The following is an 18,555-nucleotide window of genomic DNA, read 5'->3' as shown; positions in this document are numbered from 1 at the left end:
CAAAATGGCGCCCTCCTGGCTTCGCGCCCGCCCGCCGGCCCCGCCCCGCTGCCAGCACCAGCCATGGCGGCCATGAGCCTGCTGCTGCGGGCGGCCGCTGCCTGGGGAGCGCGGCGGGCGGCGGTGGGGGGCAGCGCTCGGCTCCCCTGGGCCGCAGGGGCCGCCCGCCTGCCCGGCACCGTCGGTAGGGCCTCGGGGGCTGCGGGGACGGGGGAAATGGAGGGGAGGGAACCGGTGGCGAGGTGACCTTGGGGAGCGGAGGTGACCCGAGCGGGGAGCGGGAGGCCGCGGGGACAGAGAGCGGCTGCGGGGGGCGCTTGGCACGGCCCGGCCCGGCCCCTGCGCCACAAGTCGGGGTGGGCGAAGCGCCTGTGGGCTTCCCCGCCTGGTCTGTGGTGCCAAGATACAGGTAACAGGTCTGCAAGTGAAACGATCCTGTGATCCTGTAATTGGCCCTGTGCAGAAATAATTGGACTCGGTAATAGGTTTGTTGGGATGTACACATAGGGATGAACAAGTCTATAAAGTATGAAGTTCATTCTATTTAAACAATGAATTATTTGAGGGAAGCATTAGGAGCATCATTACCCTCCAGAAAACCAACTCGCAGCTGCTTGGCCTCTGCTGTATGCTTCTGTCCTCTGCCTGCATTGCTGACTTTGTCCTGGTCCAGCCAACAAGTGGATTAAAAACCATAACGCTTTGGTTCAATTTTCAGCTCCTGTCCGATACAGCAGCCATGGGAAGAGAATGTTTATTATCAAGGCAACAAGCTTTTATGATTCTCGGTTTCTGAATTTGCTGGTGAGTTTAAAACAAGCTTAATACGCAAGCAGATTTGTTATTCTGAATGTGTCTAAGAGTCTCTAAAATTGTATTTTTCCTTTTTTTGTGAAGCATCTGAAATGTGTTAGTGCTATTCAGATAAACAAGAATTTTCAGTCCTTCTAAAATATTGTTTTATGTCATAAAAGCCTGATGAAGCAAAAAGATACAAGGTGGACATCATTAGCATTCTTATGTGTCTGTGTTCATATATGTATAACCTGCAAATGCTTTCTAATTCACTCTCCTCTTTCAAACATATGAGGTTACTCTTCTGCTGGGTTTGCCTTCAATTAGTAGACCAATAACAGCAGAGATTTAGACTTAGGAAGCCTGACCTGAGTTCGACCCGTGAGAAGCACCCCTTATGCTGGGTAACAGCTAACCTGATCCTGCTCGTTTTGTGTGCTGAGACTGCCTTTATCTGTCTTCCACAGCTACTGAAGCTAGCAGTGGTTATATTTACGTTGGGTTATATTGCATTGGTGTTAGTGCTTCGTTACAGTTAGGTGCTGAAGCCAGTCCTCATTAGATGCTGAGGTGGCATTCAGGGAAACACTTCTGCAGACACAGACCTATCTGGGAGATCGAGTGCTGAAGTAAATGGGCCTGTGGACTAATACAGCACCACAGTTCCTGTATTCGTTTGTTAATTAAGTCATTTTAATCAGCAATGTAACTTTACATACAACGTTTCTATCTGAACTATAAGTGAAAAACTAAGAATTACTTTGTGTTACTGGATTTGCAAAATAACTTCATATGAATTTTGTCAGGCTTCTGAGTTTCCACACTGATTCTTTTTCTCCTTATCCTTTTTACAGAGATTCTATATATTTCTGACGGGGATACCAGTGGCGCTATTCATAACATATGTCAACGTCTTCATTGGTGAGTGCTCTGTCATGACCAAGCTAAGTACGCAGTCATGATCATTAAATGGTCAAATGGAAGCTAAGCATGCTGGATAGAAAAAAATACACAAATGTTTGAGGCTTGCTCTTTGGAAGACCATGAAATAGGTCTCAGAAATACTGTAATTTTGTGTAAGTACATACGAGACATTCTCAGTATTTTTCTTTTTGTAGTTGTCGATTTTTCTAAAAACTTTCTCTATTTTTAAAAACTGACAAATTCCATATTTCAGTAGTTCAGACATCAGCAAGGTTTAAAGAACAGTTCTTCTATATCCAAATAAGGAGTCTTTCTTACTTTGTTTTGCATACTTCTTCAAGAAAGCTGCATACACTGCAATTGTAGCTTTTTATCTTGAAAAAAATCCAAATTCTGCTTGACTATACTTGTTTTAATCTACTGTAATAATATGGAACTAATTAAACAGAGATTAGAAAAAAACATGGTTTCATCTCATATACTTTAAAGGGCATTTCTGTGGACTTGATCTTAATGATTTCTTCTGTATAGCTGTTTATAGCTGCCCATTTCACCCTTCTGGTGCATGGCTTAAAATCTGAGCTGGATGTGTGAAATATCTGGGGAAATTACAAGAAGTTGACTTTTTCTCAGTAGAGTTCAAGATAAGGGATTAGGTACTCTCTGTATGAAATAGTGTTGGTTTTTGTTGTTGCTGTTTTTTGTTTGTTTTAACATGAAAGGCAGCATATTAAATACTTGAAATAAGTGAAGTAATAATGATCATTCCTTATCAGGTGAAGCTGAACTTGCAGAGATTCCTGAAGGTTATGTTCCAGAATACTGGGAATACTACAAGGTGAGTGTAACGTGTAAAGGGGTGATATTTCAGGGACGCCTTTCCTCTTGATGATAGTTGTGGTTGTAAACTGTGTGGAGTCTGGTAGTGAGAACGGAGACACCCCTGCCATTGGGTATCAGAGTAATAGAATTTGAATTGTCCATTTGTAATTTTGGCAAACTTGCTTTTCTTCAGTTTTATGGAATGTGCGTGTTGCTGTAGGAAATCTGGTTGTTGACACAGGTAGATGCAAATGATTTCTGACTTTATGCAAGTAAACTGCTGAAGCTATATGCCAAGAATTCTTTTATAACATTCCTAAATAGTAAGAATGGTCTGACTGTGGCACACACAGAACTTTTTATACTTAGCATCCAGTTTTTGTCTTTGCTTGTAGCTTTTTGAGCTACAACTCTTAAGAAACTGGAGTTTGAAGTGGTGTTACTTTTTTCTGTATGACTTGCTAGTGTTGTTTCAAAGTCTGCCATCTCTTGTGCTTTTAAATTTGGAATTGAAGATTTTTATGATCAGAAAGCTCAGTGTTCTTACTGCAAGCAGTTTATTGGTTTACTTAGAAAGCAACTGAACCCAGCAATACTGTTATGACTCTTTCAACCCATTTACCTTTTGTTCTATTAGAATGACTTTTATTTGGAAGCAATAATTTAAAATGTTACTGATTACAGTAAGACATTTAGAATCCACTTCTGTGATGACAGTGGCAGTTTTAAGAACTTTCCTTCAACAGAAAGAAAATGAATTGAATGTCTTCCGTTAACTTGTTTTTCATCTTGCTACAGAATATTCTTCTGTAGCTTATTTGGCAGTAGATAACAGAAACAGCAAATTAAATCTAACATTTTAGGGTTCTGTTCTTACAAGTAGTTGAGCATGTTTGTAACTTTATGGGTGCTGTCATTCTAACAATAACAATAGTGTTGATTGTGTCTTCAGGATTGGAAATGTGTTATATGATTTAAGTATGATGGCATTTCTACTTGGAAATTACATGAATAATTTCCGCTTTTGTGTTTTCCAGCACCCTATAAGTCGCTGGATAGCTCGTTACTTCTTTGACCCTCCTGAAAAGGACTATGAGAAGCATATGGCTTTGCTTGATATTGAAGCAAAGAAAACTGACCTGAGGTATGTTGTATTGTTAGGGTGTTTTTAAATGTTAGTACATACTGTAGCTGAGTATTGTGTTTTGCTTAACAGTGAGTTGAATGCTGACATAGTGTACTCGGTTGCTTGTACATCACCCTAGTGCTTGCTGTACTGGCTGGTGTCCCACTGCAAGTTGTAATCCCTGCCTTTGCAGTATTAAGAACTGGAACAATCCAAGGGCAAAACAGCAGTATCTCCCCTGAACAGTTCATATTTATAAATTTATAGGTACATCTTCCCGAGTCAGGACTGGTCGCGTTTCTTGCTGCTGTTGAAATTTTTGTGGGCAGCAATGGCGATGTTCTAGGTTTATTCTAGACTTACTCAGAGTAAACTGTGGTAATAGAAGAAAGTCCAAGTTTCACAAGTTGTTGCTTTTGGGACTTACTAAGTAAGGACCTATAACAGAATTCCTGTAAATACTTTTATGGCTCTCCTGTGAGATGACTTGCTAAAAAATTGAAATAGAAGGATTTAGTAGTTTATGTTTTAGTTGAACCCTTTGTATTTTGGTATTACTTATGTTTCAATAGCATGAATAAACAGTAGATGCTAAACTCATTACTGCTGTCAGTAATGCCCAGATGTTAAACAGTCTGATCAAAACCAAGAGACTTCATGTCATTTGTGTGTGATGCTTTTTTTGTTTCAGGATGATGGAGCTGGAGGCACGCAGACTGATGAGGCAGAGGGGAGATGGACCATGGTATCATTATGAAACACCTGATAAAAATCTTACTGACAATTCTATGAAATCCACACCTGACAATTGAACAGTTTGAAGATAGTATGCACAGTTTTAAATGCATACCAACAAATTGTGGCTTAACTATGGAATATACGTCCTGCTGTGTACTGTTGGAAATAATAATAAAAAACAAAACACAAAAGAAGTGTTTGTATTGATTCTGATAACTTGAAAGAAACTGTGTGACAGTTTGTCTCATAGCTTTTGAAGTTACTAATCAGAGAAAATGCCTTTTGTCAGTGGCCAACATTTACCCTTTTTCTCCAGGGCATCGGTGTAGAATGGCCTCTGTGACCTAGTATATGCGAAACAAGTTGGTAAGGTTAGTCTTTATCATGTGATTTCTAGTAGTTTTAAAATAACGGTACAAGAAACGGTAGGGCGTCCTTTCTTTCACAGCACCTTGTGTCAGATTATTTGTGGAAAATGAAGAAAGAAAAATACCTTTAGATCTTTGGAATGTTGGAGTTATATCTATCACTTTAGACAAGTATTTTCTTTTTCATTATCTGTAGCTAGACTCATCTTTCACGTTCCAAACTGGACCCTTATGTGTGCAGATCACTGAAAAGATGGTCTCTCTAGAACATGTTTCTACATGGATTTTTTTGTTACTGTTTTGTGTTTGTTTTTGTTTCTTTGTTGTTTTCTATTTTCCTCTATACCACTTTTAAGAAATATATAGGTAATAAAGACGGTGCTCTTTTTATCTGGCAGACTTTTGCCACTAGAGGGATGTGTTTCCTTTGGTTCTAATGGCAAAGGTATTCCTCTAGTTTTAAATACCTCAAGAGGTTGAAGGATAATGTATCTTACAGTCTGCAACCCTGAACTAATCTGTCCGTATGCAGTGTCCAATTTTTAATGGAAACAAGCCGAAATCCTTTAGGAAACCCTGATCATCTTGTGATTTCAAACTGTTAAAACTAAAAACTAATTTATTTACATTAAACAGTATTTCACTGGCTATCTTAAACAAAGACAGCCTCATCAGCTGCTTCTAAGCACTGCCAAACATTAGAAAGACTTGGATTGATTTCTCATCAATGCTTTGACTTGTCCTTTTTGTCTGCATTGATCTTTCAGGTTAGCGTGTATTTCTCATTGTGGCTCACATTGTTTATAAATGCTATGTTAATTATAAGAGAGACCATTAAAAAGCACAAAGCCTTTCCAGGTAAAATCTTTCTGGTGACCGTTTATTATTTTTTTTATCCAGCATCCAATGATGGGTATGGTTCTTTGATGTAAATTTTTTTCTTGTCTAAACCATTTCCACTGAGATCATATTTTGCCCTTGGTATTTCACACAGTTCCTAACGCTTCTTTTTTTTTTTTTTTTTCCTTGAAAAATTGCCTCTTCATAGTTGGATGCACACTCATGATTTTTCAATTCTGTCGCTAATTGAAATTTTACTAGAACAATCTTTTGAACCTTTTGTTTTTGAGTTAAAAATTTCTTTAAAAGGTCACATCACTTGGAAGTGGTCTGTGTATCCTTAGGTATTATGTGGACTCCAGGTGGAGAACTATTCATGTCTTTATTGTAAATGAATCAGCCATTTCTTTAATTCTGCTGCTGTCAAGCATGTGTAATAGTTATTGGATAATGTTTGGAGAAAAAAAAAAGATACTATTTCAAGTATATTTGTACAAAGTTACTTCATGCTATTCTTCCTTCCTATCAGTATTCTTTCAAAGTGAAAGGCAAGGAGCAACACAACAAGCCAAAAGTCAGTCATTCTGAGCTCAGGGCTCTGACCCTCAATACAGAGAATCTAGGTTTGGCTCCTGGTGCTCTCACAGATGTCCTACAGCATCCTCACTGTGCCAGCACCCCAAGAACCAGATCCTCCTCTCTAACCTACCATGAGCAGGGCAGGATGAATACAACCGGAGGGCAGGGGCTGTGCTCAAACCTGCCGCCTTCAGCACCTGTAGCGGAGCGGTGAGAGGTGCGCTGTCCATGCGGAGAGAAACCTGTAGCGGATGGACAAGGTTAATTATAGGCTGGGGACTTGGAAGTCAAAAGCCTTGTATTTAGGCACATGAAATCAATACATCGGTAGTTTATATATATGTATATAGCATTTCCTTGCTTAAAAAAATTATATTACTGGTCAAAGAGGAACCTGCTTCAGGCTACCCATGACGAGCTTCCCCGCAGGGACGCCAGGAGGTGAAGTCTCCATCCCCGCCCCCTGGAAATCACGGCTTTCTGATGAAAACCACCCCAACCCCGAACCCGGCCGTGCTCCCTTTCCCCCCCCTCTCCCCGGCAGACCCCGCAGGGGGGCAGCGCGGCTCAGGGCGGTCCCGTCAGGGCCGCGGACAGCTCCGGGGCCCCGGCACCGCCTGACGAGCGGCGGCGGCCCCCGCCTCAGGCACCTGGCGGCGCTCCCCGGCCGAGGGCCGGCCCGAGGGGACCCCCCGGTGCCGCCGCAGCTGGTGCCGCTGCCATTGGGTTAAAAATAGCAGCTTCCCTCCTCCTCCTCCTCCTCCTCCTCCACCTCCCCTCCTCCCCCGGGCCCGGCTCTCGCTGCTGCCGCCGACACCGCCGCGCCCTGCCCCGGCCCCGGCCCGGTGCCCTCCGCCTCCATTGCCCTCGGCCGGCCGGCGGCAGGCAGCGAGCATGCAGCGGGCCGCGCTCTTCGGCGGCGGCGGTGGCGACGCGCAGATGGCCGCCGGCGACCTGGGCGAGCTGCTCGTCCCCTACATGCCCACGATCCGGGTGCCCAAGTCAGGGGACCGGGTCTACAAGACGGAGTGCGCCTTCTCCTACGACTCGCCCGTGAGTGCAGCGCGGAGCCGCCGCTCCCCGTTTCCCTCTCCGACCCCCCCTCCACCCCGCCCCGCTGCCGAGCTGCCCCCCGCCGGCTCCCTGCGGCCAGCCGGCCCCAGCCCGGCCCCGCTGCCCCTCGCCAGGCCTCGGCCTCCCGCATTGCCCCTCCTCAGGCTCCGTGGTCCCCCCCTCGTCCCTTCCCCGGCCGCCGCCACCTGCCCCGGCTCCCCCTCAGCCCCTTCCCGCTCGCCACCGGCCGCGGGTTGTGTCAGGGCCGCGGGCAGCCCCGGGAGCCGTCGTTTTCCTCACAGCGAGGTGGTGGCGAGGGGCAGCGGGCCGCCTCCTCGCTCGGGCGTTTTGGCTGGCAAACGCCGATCGCTTTGCTCGCCCGCTGTCTCCATCCTCACGTTTGAGATCTGAGAAAGCTTCCAAAGTGCAGGGTCAACCTGGAAATCCTCAGGGAAATCATCCCGAGGAGGTCCTTCCTTGCTTCCTCGCCCAGGGTTTGCTTCAGGCACACCACCGGGCTTTGAGGACTTGCTGTGTGTCCCCACAGGCCCCTACAGCAGCTGTAGGGTCAGCGTGTGGTGCATGGCAGGCTTGCACTTTCTGTCATGGTTCAGCTGGCTTGCGACTCATCCACCACCTCCACAGATCACACATGTTCAGTGGCAAATTTGGGGCCAAAGTTGTTTTTTTTCCCTTTGTTGAAACCACTGTCAGCCTTCATAAATGATAATAGTTGATGATGTGTGAGGAAGAAGTGTTTAAAAATTGGACTTTTTAAATGGAGCTGAAGTTTTATTCAAAATTGTTTCTCCACGTGAAGGTGAGGTTTCCCAGTGGCGACCGAGCGCTCCATGTTGATGTCAAAGTCATCGGGAGCAACCTCAGGGAAGCTTGGGGTTTACATTACGGAACATTCAACTAAAGAAACATTTCCAACAGATTTTTGAATCTTTTATCCACCTCTTTTTGATAATCTCTCCTAACACAGAAAATCGAAATTGGTTTTAAAGGTGACTCAGCTGTCTGGTGTTCATCACGTCTTGTTGTACGGAGGTTATTTTTACCCGCGCTCTTCAGATCTCAAGTGTCGCCCAGCAGCCCTGACTGTACCAGGAGGCGGTCTGATTAAAACTGCCAAATCAGACTCTCTGCACAGGCACTAATTGCATTATATGCTTAATAAGTTTTTTTTCTGTGGGCGGGGTGGGGGGTTGAATCGGTCTGCCACAATCTTTCCTTCAAGTTTCTGCTCAGGTGAGCGCATGCTTCATGTCACTTTCAGGCGAACGTTATGGTTTATAGAAAGTTTCCATTTACCAGTAGGAAGGGATGTCAAATACTGCTACAAATCAAAAAACTAAAACAATTGATCCCACAACAAACACAGCAAAAACTGTGTTTATAAACAATGAACAAAATGGAACACTTGAGCAAGACCGAGGTATGTTTAACAAAAGCTATGCATAAACCTAACCAAAAGGGAGCTGGAGTCGCAGTGTGATTTTTTTTTTTTTTATTATTATTTTTTTTTTTTCCCAGAAATGTTTTATCCTTTTGACTTCATTAGGCAGAGATTTCAGATTTGTGAAAGTGTTGCCCTCAGCCATTAGAGTCTTTTGGTTTAAAATGGATTATAGGCATTCACTGAGCAAAAGGCTACACTGAGCCTGTGCAGTACTAGTAAAAATAAAATTGTGTAAAATAGGGCTCAGTTTCTGTTGTTTTCCACAGCTTTTCAGCACATACTGCTCCTCAACTTAGTTGGGCCAAAGACTTGTCTCAGATTTTTTTTTTTTTTTTTTTTTTTTAACTCTACCAGATACTTGGATATTGTTTCTAGGATGACAATTATAAAGAGCAAATGTGTAATTTCTCAGGAAAAATACGTTCATGCACAAAGTTAAAAGTATCAAGACTTTGTTTTTAGTCTTATTTCACAGTGCGAGAAGGACACAGATAGCTTGCTGACTTGGCTGAAGGAAGGCATTGATCTCTGTGTGTGTTGTGTTGGGTTGGTCAGTGACTTATTTTCTTAGGTCAGCTTTGTGTGACCTATGTGAGCATCTCCCTGTTGATGTACCAGCCTCTTTTTTTTTTTTTTTTTGAAAGATGGTACACAGGTGTTTTTTTATTCTTTCTATAATGTTAAAGCAAATAGTCAATGTTTAAAAACATGTCCTCTGGGTTTTATTATCTATGGTAAGATTGATTTCAGGTTACATTTTTGATGGGGGAGGTGTTTTCCTCTTGTAATTTCTTGGTATTTCCTCACACCTTCTCACTTAGCCGTTTCAAATATGCTTCTTGTTACACTTCTAACTTGAGCATGCCTCTGTCTGCAGTTAACTCAATGCAAAAGGTTTTCTTCTGTCACTTTTCTTCAATATCAGATCTATTTCAGCAGTTAATGCCATAAGACTGTCTTCAAGCTTTATTTGTGTTATTTTCCTTCTTTGAAGAAGTAAACTTCCTGAGTATTTGTAGGTATCTTTTAAAGCAGCACATACAGTTATCTGGCATCTCTATATTCAAGTTTCGTCAGTATTCTTCCATATTGATTACTATTACCATCCCTGCAAGGAAATGTGATTTTTAAATACCATCAGATCTACGAGCACTAGGATACAAACCATTATTATTACAGAGAAAGGTTCTCCGGCAATTACGAGAAGGACTAGGAGGGGAATTATGAGAAGGACCAGGAGGGGTGAGATGTTCAGAACCAGAGGTGTTTGTGATAGAGGCTGCCGAAGAAAATGAGGTGCTGGGGAACCTTATAGTTAGAGCTGTGCAAAGTTTAATATGGCTGCAAGACCAGGCTTTCACAGACCTGTTTGTCAGTCTGTTGGTCGTCTCTTCTTGTCTGGATTTAAGCGAAGTAGTCTCACTGAATAGCATGTTCTAGTGGGTGCAGGCTCTTCACTGACTGTTCTCAAAATCTGTTAACTCACTGTTCTCTTGTCTTGAGTTTTAAATCTTATTTCCCTGGGTGAAGATCTGAGAACAATGGAGTTTTTGTGCTACAGAGAGAGTCATTAGTTTAGAGATTTCAGAAGTGTGAGCACAGGAGAGCTACAAGTGGATATTCAGTGTACTTTTGCCTTGTGGATTAACCCTAGCGTGATGATCTTCTCAGGTACTATTGGTAGGAAGATCACCAGATGGGTGAGAAGTTCAGCCTGATGCTTTCCTGAAGTCTAAATTCACATCTTTAGATTTGGCCTATTTCCAATAGAATGTACGAGGATTAGTTTCCAGGAAAGTCAGCAGAAGCACAAGGGAAATATCTGTGCACTTGAGAGTACTAGTGACACTTCTTAGCTTGCTAGTCTCAAAAGATGAGAAACTATACCTTTTTAATGTAATTGTTAATTACCTTTTTTTTTTTTTTTTTTTTTTTTTTTTTTTTTTTTGGCAGCTTCTAGAAAAAATGTTTCTTTCATGAAGGCTCCTATTCGAGTTAGCCTTTGATTCTTTATACAGGAATTGAGACAGGAAGGAAAGCTGTCTACAAAATACGAGTGAGGCCCAGTGTGAGTATCACTCCCTCCAGTGACTGGTCCAGAAGCTGCAATAGCCTTTCATACCCCTTTCAAACAATTGGAAAGATGAAATCCTGTACTTCCCAGTCTCCAGACCTGATGCACAACCCCTTCTGGTGACTATTTTTCTGTATCCATGCTCCTGAGATGAAGGCTTCTTCTCTCTCACTTTCTCTGCAGTTCTCTCTCTTCCTCTTCTGGCAGATGAACTTGACTTTGTGCTGTTCAGTAGAACACAGGAGACAGAAAGGTTATGTTTGCTTAATCTTTTGTCCTCTTATTTATTGTTGCTTGAACAGAAGTATAGTATTCAGCTGAAAATCCCACCTTTTAATGGGATCCCTGTCTCAATGACCTCTGATCATTTTAGACCAGAGACATCAGAGGGGGAGATGACTGCTAGAAAAAGGATGTAAACAGGATTGTAAGAACAGCTTACATGCAGTCTGCATGTGTCCTAGATGGATGTGCTCAGAGGCATTCTCTGCAAAGGGCATTGGTTACAGCTGCAGCACACGTCATGAGTCCAACACAGCTACAGGACCAGGCTGCCTGGTTCTGTAGATGGCTCGGTCCTTTAGATGTAGATGCTGTATTGTGTATTTTTGAGCAGCTTAAAACTTGGCTTCTCTCCGCTGGAAAACCTTGCTGCTGACAGCAGCTTCCTTGGTGAATCTTGCTGATGTTGGTGTGGCTTGGGAACTCTAATGGTAATGTTAGGACAATTCCCAAAGAATTTATCAGACAGTAGTTGAAACTGAAGTCTTTGAGAGTTTGCAGCATGCAACAGACATCTGTGACCATGTTGTGTGCAGCTGTCTAGAGATGGGCCCCTCCTGCCTGGCTTATATACCTGGCTTACAACACACTGAGACAAACAGAATACTCCAGACAAATGATTATGGCCCAGTTGTAGCTTATTATTTATTGCAAATTATTGTTATTCGCTGCCTCCAAATTATTGAGGCAGCGAATTGGTTTGTACTTTCTTCAAGCTGGTCAGTATTTTGCATATTGCTCTCAAAGTGGGATAAAATAGTGACTTAGATATTTTTCTCCCTTTTTTCAAGGTGGAGAGGGGAGAGATTTCTTTCAAGCTTGAAGCTTAAAGTCCAGTTATTACAAGCCCTACTCTTTATTTCCTACTCCTGGATGATTGTTCTGGTCCTTTTTTTCTGGCTGACACAGCTCTTTTCCCATCTTTCTCATCTTTCCCCAGTTCCAGCAGAACACAGCTCCTCTCCACTCCTTGTTCACAATCAGTGCCTCAGTTTGTCTGTGCTGCTCTGTTCATTTTTTCTAGTTGTTGGTTCCTTCTCCCTCCTCCTCTTTACCAGATGCCCAACTTTGCTCTCTTCTTATCGTTCACTTTCTGCTTTCCTTTTGTCACCACTGCTTGCTTCTCACTTGTGGCTGATAGCGGACAGTTGCCTAACAGGCAGACTGATGCCAGTGTTCATACCCCATACTCCTGTTGAAAGTCACTTGCTATATTCCTTGCCTTCAGCACACTCCTCACCAGCCCCAAGGCAGTTGCCATATTTATTGAAATGGAAATTCAGAAGTGGGTTTTTTGTTTTGCTGGAGCCCTCTCTCTGTGCCAGTGTGTTCAGCGGGTTGGCTGCTTTGTTTTTCCTTGTTTTGAGGTTGGTAGTACTGGTGCATGACAGAGACAGGCTTTCTTTTTACTCTTCATTGTAACTTATTATGTTTAGATGAATATTCAGTACTGAAACTTCTGTTATTCTTTTTAAGCCTGTCCTGAAATGAAAGATGTGTCATTTAGTTGTGCTGTAGGGGGACTCGATGCAACATGTGTACGCAAGGAATGTTACTGTAACCGTTCCAGATATATTAGAGGTTGGATTGCCATTATCCAACAGGAGTCTCGCAGCCACAGCCAGATTAATTATGGCAATTACTGATGAACAGACACTCTGAACAGAGCCTGAAAGAGTCCTACAGAGTTGTGTTTTTTGTAGGGAAACACTGATGGAGACAGGGAAGAACGCAGTCTGCCACAGCTGGGACTTCATTGGCAATAGGGTGAACAAACTTTTCATTCTTTGTGTTTGAGATGCGGAGACTTGGAAGAAGTAGAATTTCCATTTTACTCTTTTCATTTTACTCTTCTCTAACACCTTCATAGCGAGTGTTGCTGTTGTCATAGTGGGTCTGAAGCGAGCGGCTGTGCAGTAGGTGTTGTGCCCAAGCCTGTAACTGCTTGCCGAGTCAGTAGAGCCACCGCACCAACTGTGCTTTTATAAATTCCTTATTGTCTAAGCTGCCTCAGGAGCTAAAATTGCTAAACCATGGATTTCAGAGAGTTCGGTAATGGGATGCTGGTCATTAGTTCAAATCCTGATCATGTTTAGTGGTGTTTAAAAGCTGTTGATATCTGGTGCCATGGGCACGTATGAAGTCCTACAGAGTGTCGTCAGTACCAGAGGCTAGAGCCTTTCTCCAGCATGAACTTTCACACATGTCTAAGCTAAATGTCAGTTACAGGGATTTACGTGCCACAGCTATGTAAAACATCGTTCCTCCAGCACTGGTTGTGTTTTCAGTAGGGCTAAATTCACCAGCACAAAGCCTGGCTTATAGCACTCGAGTGTGCTTTGAGTGCCAAACAGGGGCCTAATCCTTTATGCAGCACTCTGCAAAGGTCGCTTTCTTACCTGTGTCCCTCTTCTCCTGTGGCCTTTTAGGCTTTTGCACATCCTGTCATCTTTTTTTCCAAGTTTCATTAGGGAATAGCCTGCCAGCGTTCTCCAGGAGAAAGGGCTGTTTTGTCAGTAACCACAGCCAGCTTACGCAGGTTCTACATTTAGCTCAGCTGCTGAAAGTGTCACATTGTTGTCATAGGCAGCTTATCAGTCCTGTGGGTTTCCTGAAGAAAAGGAGAGAGTAGTCTCCAAGAAAACAAAATTGAAAACAACGTTCCAGAAACTGTGGATTTGACATTAGAATATATTTTTTTTAGGCTGGCTACATATAGGATCCTCTTATAGAGGACACATCCTTGACTTTTTCACAGGAGGAGATAATACAAAAGCATTTGGAATACAGTCTATAAAACCAGACAGCCAAGATTTAATGGGCCTTGAAGTAGATGAATCTGTGAATGAACACGTGGAATTTAAAAATCAATGTATTACGTTTTAAATATAATTGCATTTTGTGACTATTTTGAAAACTAGACATTGAATGTTAGTTTTCTTCAACTTATTATTATTATTTTTTTTTTCCTCTTGGCCAATTGTAGATATTTGCCTTGGCTATGAATATTTCCAAATTCAATGAACTTTTATTTTATTTTAAATGAAATCTCAGGTAGTGTTTACGCAGTTCTGAAGCGAGATGGCTGACCAGCTTACTATTTCCAGTGCAGAGAGCCCATCATTGTGGTATCTAGATGCTGAATGAGTGACTTCATGGTATATGTTAGGTTTGAATGGCAGATGGCCTAAACCCCTGCCTCAGATCACAGACTTAAATCCTGCAGTGCTCAATTCAACTTCCTGCACTATTGAGGCAGGCAAAGCAAGGGCAGGAGCATTTGTTATACGTTCATCTTTTGGGTAAATTTGAAAGGCCGAGACTTGTTTGTTGGCTTTACATTAAGAGAAGCAGACAGGTATTTTCTAAAGCTTTGGGCTAAAACTTCATTCATGGATGAGGGCTGTAGTCTCAAAGGGATGCTTTAAGTCTCACGGAAATATTCAGTACTAATTTTTGAAAGGGTCTGGGGGAGCTGATAGGGTTTGGAGTGGCACGTTCAAGCCTGACTTTGGGGCAGCAGTGGGAGGGGAGAGGCTTGTTGGGCCCAGATGCTCTGTGCCAGGTATTAAATGAGTAAGAACTACTTAGCACTACCAGCATTACTAGCCCTTCAGCTTCCTTTTCTGGAAGAGAATAAGGTGTACGTACCCGGTGCTGGCTAGGAAAGGACAAGGGATCAGCCATGCTCTGCCAGACTGGCCCTCTGGGGCTTGTAGCAGCCCGCAGGACTGGAGGCAGGTAGCTGTCAAAGCAGTTGTTGCTGTAAAGGTTTTCAGTCAATACCTGTTTATATGTATAAGCCTAATGTGACTTTTAGGAACGATTGGTGACTTGCTTCCAGAGATACTGATTTTAATTTATTTATTTATTTTCCTCCAAGGTGCCTATGAGTGAATTTAGTTCCGGTTTTCCTTGGGGAATTTACCACGAGATGTTCTGTACCATCCACTAGCACAAACATGTTCTCAATAGCAGAAAGGTCACAGTGCTTCTGAAAGGCTCAATCTTTGTTATGCACCACCTATTCAAAACAATGTCAGCTGGAGAGGGCTTGAAAAATTGATCCAACACCAGCGAGCCAGGTGACTGAAAGTCCTCCTGGTGCTTTGAATGACGTAGCGGAGAGCTGGCAGCAGTGATACAATGGAGCGAGGCCCTGATACCAACCGGAGTCAACATCCAGCTTTTGGGAGAGCCCAAGGTGATGGGACTCCTGCCAGGCTCTGTAACTGAAGTGCTGGTGTTTGTAAGCAGCACCAGGAATATGTCCTTACGTTTCCTTTGTAGTGCTTTCATCTCCAAGTACTCTAATTGCATGGCTAGAGAGAATCCCTTACAGATGTTGACCAGTGTTCACAAAACACTTGCCGACTTTCTTGTTAGCCCTTTCTAAGAGCTATAAATTCACTTGAGATGTTTCCCTCAGACAAGATTGTGATCAACAGCAGAAGTTGTGTCTGAATCCCTGTGCTACCAGCTCTGCCACACTTCTGGCTCAGAATGTTCTTGCAATCAAATGCCCCCACACCACCAAAAAACAAAACCAAAAATGTGTCCTTATTTCTATGTTTTATTAATTTCTATGCCTACAAATCTCTGTGGATTGGACAACCAAGTGGATTTTTTTTTTGGACAGACTTGTAGGCCTCCAGTTTGTACACTCACGAATCAGTAATTGTAATGTAAACTGTTTCAGTGGGTTTCTGTGTGTGATATGGTGTGGAAGGTTCTTAGAGGGCTGGAAATGTAAATGCTATTACGTGGTATGAAAGCCACATTTTCAGTGCTCGCCTGATAACAGGAAGGGTTTGCAATTCTCTGCTTTTTCTGCTTGCTGAGTCCTTGCTGTCCTGTTCAGTTCCTTCTGTGCTGTAACTGTTTGTGTCATTCCTTTTAGGATTCAGAAGGAGGTCTCTATGTGTGCATGAACACGTTTCTGGGATTTGGAAGGGAACACATTGAAAGGCATTACCGGAAAACAGGACAGTGTGTATATTTGCACCTGAAGCGACATGTGAGAGAGGTGAGACTTGTGCTTCCCAACTAACTAGCCTGGCAGTCCTTGGGTCTCTTGCTTGTTTAGATAACGCATTTTAGGCATAGGCCAAACCTTGAATGACAGAAGTAAAGCTGTTCATATTTGGGGCTCAATATCAAATTCAGGTGCTTGGATCCCAAACTATCCTAGTGTTTCCATTCTAAGGTGAATGACGAGCCCCAGAGGGTCAGATCTTAAAGGCAGCTTGTTGCCCAGAGATGCATGTAGTTGCCTGGCTTTTGCTGATCTTTCACTACATGCTTCTACATATTGCATATGTATTGTGTGGGTATTACATACATATTGTAGGTAACTAAATGCTTTTTAGAAATGTGCCTTTGAAATGTCAAATGGCCAGTTTAAGCTCAGATTTGTCTGGAAGCTTCTGAGTTTTTTTTTTTTTTAATTTTTTAGCTTAGGGTGACACAACGTCTTTTCATCCAAAGATCTCTGTGCAATTAAATCATGAGCCTTAATCCTGAGCTGGCCTGTGATCTTAAGCTTAGCTTAAATTAATGCTCTTGCATGCTGTTCAGTCCTACACCCACACACATATGGATGTGCACTTATAAACTTCCTGTTTGCTCTTCTTCCATATCGCTGTGTATCAACAGTAATTTATGACCAGTGTTCTGTAACATCTGTTTTTGTGTGGTTTGTCTTTGAAGGGCCATTGATGACTTCTGACATGAGCTATATGGAAGGCACTGGCTTTGCTTATAGCTTCTTGTCTCTTCCGGCCAGTTAGAGGGCCTAAAATAGCTGCTTTGAGTGGGACAGAATATTTCAGTTTTCTCATTCTACAGTAATGTTTCCCCTGGGTGATGAAGGCCCCGAGTTACGTAAAATGCTCTGACTGCTTATTTTATTTCCTGTAGAAAACTGTTCATGTTTTATCAGAATTACAGAGGCGGATTGCATGTCTCCCATGCGGAGATTATTAATGATGTTTGCTATATTTCAGAACTGTTCTCCCTTGTGAGGCTGATCACTACATTTTCACCTCATACCGTTAAAATTTATGGACCACCTAGTCTAGTTTTAGCAACAGTTCTGAGTGAATTTTGTGCTCTTGAAACATGCTGTCTCTGACTAGAGAAAACTGAGCAGAAGATCTATCAGCATTGCTTGTATGTAACTTTCTTCCAGCACTTGGTCTGGGAATTTTCAATATTAAGGTACACTAAGGTTAAAATGAGGCCTCAGATTCCTTCCCTGGATAAGGATTTGGCTGAAGAACTTGGAGAAATAGCTAGCCTGACGGTTATTCGGTGTTGCATATACCTTCAGTAGTTCAGAGGTTCCTGTTTTCCTGCTTGTGACTGATGTAGTAGCAGAGGGGCCTGGCATCTATGTTTGAAGGTGGTGACACTCTGGATCATGCGGTAAGAAACAGTGTTTGACCATACCGTACAGGTGAAGACTTTGTAACCTAATACAAGGCTCATAAATAGGATTCCTCGTACATTAGCTGTGTATTTTGTTTACCATGGCTGTTTGATCCTTATGTGCTATGCACGTTTTCCTTTGAGCAATGTGAAACATCAGGCCTTCACCGGAACAGTTTTATGAAGTGTCTGGCACATGCTCTGTTGTGGTTTTGGTTTTTAAGCCAAGCTTTTGATAGTGTGTGATACAGTAAAGCCAAAGGCACTGGTTATACTATCTTAAGGTTCTTTTAGGGAGATTGCTATTCTTGCCTGTGGTTCCCTTGGCATTGTCCTTGCAGAATGTACTGCATTGCTGCAGCAATCCTTGTTTGCTTCCAAAAGTGTTTGGAATAAGTATCAGTCATGTATCTCCTCATAATTAAGTTAGAGGACAAGGGCCAGATCTTTAGTCTATTGGCTTAAGCAGAGGTCGAATATCTGCCAGTGGCAGAGCAGCAACAGAGGCATCTGATGAATCATCAGAAAAATTTTGATTAAAACACCAAGATTGATTTCTTTTTTTTTCCTTTTCTTTATTTCCTCCAGAATTCAACTGTTCAGAATTTTGTAACTAGCCGCTCTTCCATAGTGTGTAACTGTTGCATCGGTCTGCCTGGGTAATATTCAGCACAGGGCAGAGCTTTAGCTTGGTGCTACAGCAATACCTCAGCCCTGTTGAAAACACTGGACAGAGAAGCATGAAATTTCTTACAGTGATGGGTTCCTGGATATTATTCAGGGACAGTCCTGTTATAAAATAAATAAAAATAATAAAAAATCTAGCAGTGGTGCAGTCAAAGGAAATGTGGAATAGGCCAGTTGATGCCTGGTATGAGAAACACTGCAAATGGAATTTAATGCCACTGCTGGTGCATTGCCTCAGCTCCCATTTGCTGGGATCACATCTGTTAGAAGACAAAGTTGTTTTGTGAACGGGGAACTTTTTCAGTAGTTTCTGACAGGTGGAGAAGTGAAGTCAAACACTGTCGGCTTCTGAGTTTTGCAGGAGTATTGAACA

General features: G+C 42.7%; 2 protein-coding genes across 2 annotated transcripts in view; both read left to right on the top strand.

The window, feature by feature from the left end:
* Nucleotides 1-26: 26 nt before the first annotated feature.
* On the top strand, nt 27-4,599 carry NDUFB5 (NADH:ubiquinone oxidoreductase subunit B5). The gene is made up of 6 exons (XM_084528807.1): nt 27-184; nt 719-804; nt 1,650-1,716; nt 2,496-2,557; nt 3,579-3,685; nt 4,359-4,599. Exons 1-6 carry the CDS (start codon nt 64-66, stop codon nt 4,477-4,479), a joined length of 564 nt encoding a protein of 187 aa, XP_084384933.1. The 5' UTR covers nt 27-63; the 3' UTR covers nt 4,480-4,599.
* Nucleotides 4,600-6,987: 2,388 nt separating this feature from the next.
* Nucleotides 6,988-18,555, top strand: part of USP13 (ubiquitin specific peptidase 13) — a 47,957-nt gene continuing 36,389 nt past the window's right edge. Inside the window, exons 1-2 of the mRNA XM_084528793.1 lie at nt 6,988-7,245; nt 15,967-16,092. Of these exons, the coding sequence (XP_084384919.1) occupies nt 7,087-7,245; nt 15,967-16,092 (285 nt within the window). The 5' untranslated portion in view covers nt 6,988-7,086. The remainder of the gene's footprint in view (nt 7,246-15,966; nt 16,093-18,555) is intronic.

Source organism: Aythya ferina (genome assembly GCF_964211825.1).
Source record: "Aythya ferina genome assembly, chromosome: 9".
Classification (NCBI taxonomy): Eukaryota; Metazoa; Chordata; class Aves; order Anseriformes; family Anatidae; genus Aythya; species Aythya ferina.
This window is presented reverse-complemented; position numbering and strand designations above follow the sequence as displayed.